At 37.9% G+C, this 7,983-nt stretch overlaps 1 protein-coding gene across 1 annotated transcript in view; it reads right to left on the bottom strand.

Moving 5' to 3' along the window:
• Positions 1-4,575: 4,575 nt before the first annotated feature.
• Positions 4,576-7,983, bottom strand: part of pak6b (p21 protein (Cdc42/Rac)-activated kinase 6b) — a 12,731-nt gene continuing 9,323 nt past the window's right edge. The window contains exons 6-8 of the mRNA XM_037685677.1: positions 6,738-6,863; positions 5,560-5,694; positions 4,576-5,310 (exon numbers count right to left, since the gene is read on the bottom strand). Coding sequence (XP_037541605.1) covers positions 5,143-5,310; positions 5,560-5,694; positions 6,738-6,863 — 429 coding nt within the window. The 3' untranslated portion in view covers positions 4,576-5,142. The remainder of the gene's footprint in view (positions 5,311-5,559; positions 5,695-6,737; positions 6,864-7,983) is intronic.

Here is a 7,983-nt window from a genome sequence, read left to right as displayed (position 1 = left end):
TCCATCCATCCATCCATCCATCCATCCATCCATCCATCCATCCATCCATCCATCCATCCATCCATCCATCCATCCATCATCTTTTAGCTGCTTCTTCCTTTCTGGGTCACTGGTGACCTATGTCCAGCCATCACTGTGCGAGAAGCAGGAGACACCCTGGACAGGTCTCCAGTCCATCACAGGGACACCCTGGACAGGTCTCCAGTCCATCACAGGGACACAGAGATAAACGAGACAAACAATCATTCACTCTCTCTCACACACCTAGGGACAATTTAGAGTTACCAATCAGCCTAACGTGCATGTTTTTGGTCTGTGGGAGGAAATCGGAGTACCCGGAGAAAACTCATGCATGCACGGACAAAACGTGCAAACTCCACCCAGAAAGGCTGTAAAGGCTGTCTTGTCTTGAACGTTTTTGAATCCACCCAGAAAGGCTCCCCGGCCGGGATTCAATCCAGTGACCGTTTTTTTGCTGAGAGGCAACAGCTCTACCAACTGTGCCACCATGTCACCCATTAAAAATCCTCGTCACCCATTATATAGAGGTGCCATTTTGGGGGACATTGATGGAGGGTCTGGGAGTCATCCCCCAGAAAATTTTGAATAAAGTAGATGCCATTGCCTGCATTCTGGTGTACATGTATTTTAACAGGTTTTTAAACATCTGCGTTTACCTGCATAATTAAATACTTGATTCAGTAACTATTTTAGAGAGCATGGCACAACAAGTAGTGCTAAGCTAGTGGTGCACAATAAAGATGCACTAGCTATAAGATGCAAAAGACGCAGCACTCCGCTTTACATTACATTCATTCATTCGACCTTTATTTATACAGGTTAGTCCCATTGAGCCTCAGGGACTCGTTTACAAAAGAGACCTGAATTTTAACAAAGAATGATGACAACAATGGACAATCTTAAAGGATGCGTACAAATGTATTATTTTTTTAACAAATGAAAATAAAATGGCGATTAAAAGGAAAAGTTTAGTTATAGCGTGTGTAACCCTACCCAAAATAATTGTATTGTGTATTTTGTACTTGTGTGGTTTGGGAATGTATTTTTGTTTGGAAAGGAAGTTTTGCCACGTTTTGTTTTATTTTGAAGGGTTCATGTTTGGAAAAGGAAGTGGTGTGTTGCCTAACAGCTTTATAAAATAAAAGCTTGTGGTGCAGTTTGTAAAAACAAATGTTTGTTGGTGTTAGACGTTCAAATCGACAGGTCTTTGCACAGATATCAACTCTACCTTGGGTTTTTGGACTACTGTGATTATTTCTACCTGGAATTTGCAGTGCAGTAGTCGTGAGTTTATTTTTAAAGCTCACTAAGACATTTGCATTCATTAGATTAAATTTACATTCATTTGGGGAGTGGTGGCGCAGAGGTTAGTGAAGATGGACCTGTGATCGGAAAGCCGCAGGATCAACTCCCGGTACCATCAACATCAAAATGTGGGTGGTAAAGGTGATCACCCACACCTGCCTCCACCCTCATTTGCTCCACTCTGGGCCCCTGAGCAACACCCTTAACCCCCACCATCTGCTCCCAAACAGGTCTCTCTTGAAAATGAGTTCTCGTGACAGTGAGACTACCTGTATAAATAAAGAGTATAAAAAAAAGCTAAGTGAATTGTGTGGCTTTAACTAAAGTTTCTGGCATGGAAACTCCTGAAGTTAAGTCCAGTAAATAGATGAGCCTAAACTGTTTTCTGTGACTGAGCTGCATCTTCACTGGACCTTTCTGCTGCTGGTTCTGAGAGACGGTAAAGGAGCTGAGAACATCCCGCACCATCCTTCAACTGGGACTGACAGGTGAAGTTCCAGAGGATCTAGACCTTGGAGAAAGGTACCACATTCCCTCCACTCTTCAGCATCACATCAGACCTGCAACAGGGTTTTTATTATGTTTGAACAATTTAATTTAACTATGCTGACTTAGGTGTATGTTAGAGGGTGGGCCCACTTGATTTGGTGTAAACTTTAACAATCAGAAACTGAAAGACTTTATTATGGACTGAAAATATTTGGAATTACTGTGAATGTTTTTGTTTTTTTCAAAAAAGTTCAATCTGGTCCTCTTGACATTAAAAAACAAAACAAAACAAAAAACAAAGCAAAAATGCTTTTTTTTTTTTTTTTGAATGTCCAGAGGACCAGATTGAACTTTTTTGGATTTTTCTACCTGGATTATTGAGCAGCATCAGGATGTTTTTGTTTTTTGTTTGAATTTAATATAAGTTCTTAAAGCTCAAAACTTTAGTCCTGCGTTGCTGGTAATTTTTAAGAATAAATAAGTTTAAAGGTTTTAACAAGCTCAGGGACCCTTACCTAGTGTAACATTGGGCTACACTTGTTTCATTCTGCATTCATAATTCTTATGCTCTTAAATGCACCATAGCTGTTCCGACGCTTGTGAATGCACCGCTGTAAAAATGCTGTGCTGTTCGTATTTGAGTTTTCTCTCCTGACACAGATGGAGCTTTGCGTTCGAGCATTTACCTACACTTTCTCATTTTCCTGCTGTGTGTGTTGCCAGAAGAAACACAGCAAATAAATGAACCCTAAACTGAATGTCTGTTATTTAATGGGAGTACAACTTCATACCTGCTGCTCTAAACCAGATCATTTCCTTGAGAACACCACCGCTCCTTTTTACCATCATTGGTGTATTCTGCTGGTCATGAGGTCGGCCGCAGGGTTTTATCAAAGTTTTACATTTTTCCAGACTCTGTTTAGGTTTTGGAAATGAAATAAACTGTATTAGCACCTTCTAAACGCTCAGGGTGACGCCGTCTGAATTACTTGTTCTCCACTGACAACATTGAACCATTTTTTTCTGATGAATTTTCACAAAATCCCTTTGACTGCAAAGTATCTGTTTCACTTTGGGACAAATTGAGATTGCTGATTGGTCAGTTGCTGACAACTCTACCAGATTGATTGACAGCTGGCGTTGAGGATCCGACTCGTGCAAAACACAGATTTTACTGGCCCGTTTAAGACCATCATCATTTATTCCAAATTTATTCAATATTTTGGTGAATCTAAGGTTTGAGAAATGTTTCCTTACAAAACACTAATGATGGTTTCTTAAATTTTTAGGGGTTCTTCAGCCTTAAATGCTCAATCTGCATTAGCACCCGTTCAGTTTGGTCACAGTCACATGCAACAAATGGTTAATATGACAAAGTGGTTCCTGAAATCAGCCGTGAGCTTCCCCCTGCAGCTATGATATACTGAATAAAGTTATAAACCCAGACATATTGTTTGTTTTGGGGGTTTCCACCAAATCTACATATTAGAAAAGCTGCAAGTGGCGCAAATGTCTTTGTGTCAATGCAACAAAAGAGTCATGAGCCGCATGAAAAATTTGAATACTTATAATTTCATTTCATGAAATGTATTCCTTCAAGGAATGCTTGTTTCATTTATTATACTTATCAGTTCAATTTAATTGTATTCATGCATTGTCATATTTGTTTTAGGCTCATTCAGTAAAACAGATCAAACACTAAGATATTTGAAGAAACTGACACCAAGCACATGATGATTTTATTAAATTTTATTTTTTTTAAAAAGCTCACAGGCAACTGTTATGAACAAGTGCAATAGTAAAAAAATAATTCTTTATAGTTTAAAAAACAAGGACTTTTCACAAAAGGAAATGATCATTGTGTTAATTTAAAATAAAAACCAAAAGTAAATTTGATTTACTTCCTGTATTCTACTGAAAAACAATTTTTTTGTTAAAAAAATAAAAACTGTTTTTTTTATCTGACAGAAAAAAAATTAAAAATAATTTAGATTTTTTTTCACAAGCTAAATATTTCTTTAAACACATTTTTAGCTAATATTCTAACATGATTTAATATAAATTAGAACAGGAATGACATATATTAAATTTGAACTTATTTGTAATTTTTCTGTTTTACAGTTTAAATTTGTTATAAAAATGGTTTAATTAAACGCCAAGATTTAACTAAAATTCTAAAATAAAAATATATTTTTTTACTAAAACTAAACGATCCTGAAATGTAAAATGTCAAAAAATACAGTTTTATATCATACTGCACAACAGGAGGTCAGAGGTCAAGCAGAGAGCAGCACACAGTCATACAGGTGACAGGTGTGTTTACAGGTAAAGTTGTGTTTAAGGTTAAATAAACCAGTCAGCAGTGAGAGGTCAAAGTTCAAGCCTCTGACAGAGAGAGGCTTGCAGAAAACCAACGATGTGATTGTCTGCTAAAATAAAAACAAATACTAAACTGTACTGATCCTGGAAAGTCTCAAGTATGAGCACAGGTGAGTCTGAAGGATACACTCAGCTGAGGCTCTGATATCATGTCAGGTGTATTTTAAATATAAAATCTGTTGAATCTCAGACATGAAATCAGTTTACCCTTATTACTGATTTCAGGTGATCTCACCTGAGTTTTGAACAAAATCCCAGGAATGACAGTGAATACAGTTCCTGGTGAATTTATGAGATAATTCCAGGTGAGTTTCAGGTGTAAACACAGACCAGCCAAAGATAATATCACAGGTGAGTTTCAGGAATGAATTTGTGAATTTTAAGGTACAATCTTGGATGACTCTCAGGTGTGATCTCAGGGAGGCCCACAGGTGTGTCCCAAGGATAAACACAGGTAATTCTTGTGTACATTTAAACATGTCTTAAACATCTCAGGTATCATCTCTGGTAAATCACATGAATTTTCTCCCTTGAGTTTCAGGTGTTGTCGTGGGCTTAATTCCAGGTGAGTCCAACAGAGGATGCCAGCTGAATTCAAGACATAATGGTACTTGCATTTCAAGTATGAACTTGATCCCAAAAAGAGGCACGATTTCAGGAACCTGGGCAGGAATCTCGAGTATGAACTCAGGTGAGTCTGAGGTTTTTTTAATGAAATGAGTCTTGAGCACATGCTCAGGTATCAGCCCTGGTAAATCAACCTAAAAAAGTCTGAAGTATAATCCCAGGTTATTTTTAGATATACCAAGTAATCCCAGTTTGGTCTCAAGCCTGGTCACAGGTAACTCAAATGATATCAGGTGAGCCTCAGGTCTCGAGTACATAGGAAATGTTCACGTATGATTCCAGGATGAATCTCTGGTATGATTCCAAGTGGGTCAGAGCCCATCAGCAGAGCGACATGCGCTTGCGGTACTGCTCCACCAGTGGTACCAGGCAGCGTGGTGGACCGGCCTGTAGCAGGAACGGATGCTCCAGTAGATCACTGGCACTACTGCGCTGCTGCGTGTCACGAGTCAACATGCAGCTCAGGAAGTCCTTCAACACCGGAGACACCTGAACACAAAAACAATGACCTCAATAACCAGTGCTAGGACTTGGTCTAACATCAACATGTGCAGGAACAAGCCAGTGACCCATCTTGAAAATTTGCAAATGATTAAAAAAAAAAAAAAAATCTTTGAAAATTACTTTTCAAGAAACATTAAAAAAACAGTGTCCTTATTTAGCAGGTACTAGACTGGAGTCCTCGTTTTGTTTGAAAATGAGAATGTGTGTGTGTGTGTGTGTGTGTGTTTGACTGACCCTCTGAATGTTCTTGACACTTGGCTCTGCTTCATCTCTCAGCTTCTTCATGGCGCTGATGGGTGTTTCGTTAAAATATGGGGGTTCACCATCCACCATCTCCACCACCATGACGCCCATGGACCAAATGTCCACCTGAGGGACACGAGACACTGTTAAGACACTCTGAGTCATTTCAAAGCATCGACATGCTTCTGTGATTTTCCATGAGGCTGTTTTCAGGTTTCAGGTGTTCTGGGTGTTTAAACTAGAAAAATAATAATTTAACATGTCAGTAACAAACGTTCAGAATCCAGTTCCTGCGAGCAGACGGAGCAGATTGTTGTGAGTAAAAACACGATTATTTCCTGTTTCGAGTTCCGCACATTATTTGTTCGTCAACTGCTGCAACATATTTTAACTATCCATGTGTCAAAACGTTCAGCTCAGACAAAACATTACAGCTATGGCTTATGTTTTTTGTATTTAATTATTTTTATTAGTATGTTAAGTCTTTTCCTATTAAATTAATAAAATACTCTTCAAATTGTAGCTACTGTTTGGTCAATTTTAACGTTATTTACTATTGGCTAATTATAGCTTTTAGCCACTGTTTGCTAATTTTAGATTTTAACTACTGTTTTTCTATTATGTTTTTTGCTTTTATATTGCTAGTTAGTTTAATTACTTTGCTAATTTTAAATTTCAGCTACTGTTTGGTCAATTTTAACTTTAGTTACCGTTTAGCTAATTGTAGCTTTTAGCCACTGTTTGCTAATTTTAGATTTTAGTTAGTTTTTCTTTTATATTTTTAGCTTTTATATTGCTAGTTAGTTGAATTACTTTGCTAATTTTAAATTTCAGCTACTGTTTGGTCAATTTTAACTTTAGTTACCATTTAGCTAATTGTAGCTTTTAGCCACTGTTTGCTAATTTTATATTTTAGTTAGTTTTTCTATTATATTTTTAGCTTTTATATTGCTAAAGTTAGAGTTTAACTACTATGCTAATTTTAGCCTTTTCGTTTTGTCTTGTTAATTTTAGCATTTGTTTTGATCATTGTGACCAACAGCTTCTTTAACAGATTAAGGATTCATAAGTTGAATGTTTTTATGAAGATGTTTGCAGCTTGCACCACATTCTCCTCACCGCTGAGTGAAAACAGCTGAAGTTATGTTTAGATGTTTCTTTATCCTCACCTCGGTGCCGTATGGCATTTTGGAGATAACTTCAGGAGCCATCCAGTATGGAGTCCCAACCAAAGACTTCCTCTTTGGTACCTCTTTGTTGATCTGAGCGCAGAAACCAAAGTCTGACAGCTTAATCTGTAGTCAGGAGGGAGGGAATAAAAATAAAAAGGAAGAGATGTTTGGGATTAGACGTCTGTCTTCTGAGCAGTAATTAAATACTTTGTTTGGTTTCTATTTATCAAGATCATCAGATATCTCAGAGCTAACACTGTGTTTACCTGTGGTTTAATCTCTCCTGAAAAACTTTGTACGTTACTGATGTTTCTAATCGTAAAGTGCACCCTGCTGTATGTAAACCTTAACAGGGTGACATTAAAAGATGTAGATAAGATTGCTCCATTATGTTATGAGATGTTTTATGGCTTTGTGCCTGGGACACAGCCTGCGGTGACTTTAAAAACTGTTGGTATTTATTACGTAAACACACTTTCAGGAAATGCATTGAAAAAAAAACACTTTTCATGCTGAAGTCCCACTTCCGGGAACCCCCCACCCCCAAAGGCAGCATTTTTCAGACTATAAAGTGCACTGGATTAAAAGGCGCATTAAGCAAAGAAAAAAAAAAGAAATTAAAATTTTGTATGTCTCTATTGTGACTGTCTATTGTTGTTGTTGTTACTCACTGTTGTCATCACTCTGTTAAAATCAGGTCTCTCTTGTAAATGAGTCTGAGGCTCAGTGGGATTAACCTGTTTAAATAAAGGTTGAATAAAAAGTCAAACTTTATTCAACTCATTCACTATAACCACATAAAATGGTTGTGGTTGGTGCTTGTAGGAGCGTTCAGGTAAATAATGTCGCCATAATCAATGGTGGGAAGGAAAGTCACAGTTACAAGGTGTTTCCTAACATTCAGAGTTAGACAGGATCTGTTTCTGAAAAAGAAACCCGGTTTAATTTTCAGTTTCTTTACCAAGTTTTCCACATGGAGCTTAAGAGAGAGATGTGAGTCGACCAAGATACTCAAATATTTATAGGAATCAAACTCAATGGGGACACCATTTGAGGATAAAATCGAGGGAAGGACCGCTGGGACTGGCTCGTGCTCCTAATAGGACCACACTGCTAACAGGACCATACTGTTAACAGGACCACGCTGCCAACAGGACCACGCTGCCAACAGGACCACGTTGCTAACAGGACCACGTTGCTAACAGGACCATTATGCTAACAGAACCAAGCTACTAACAGGACC

This window comes from Nematolebias whitei, chromosome 12 (assembly GCF_014905685.2).
Source record: "Nematolebias whitei isolate Nwh7 chromosome 12, NemWhi1, whole genome shotgun sequence".
NCBI lineage: Eukaryota > Metazoa > Chordata > Actinopteri > Cyprinodontiformes > Rivulidae > Nematolebias > Nematolebias whitei.
This window is presented reverse-complemented; position numbering and strand designations above follow the sequence as displayed.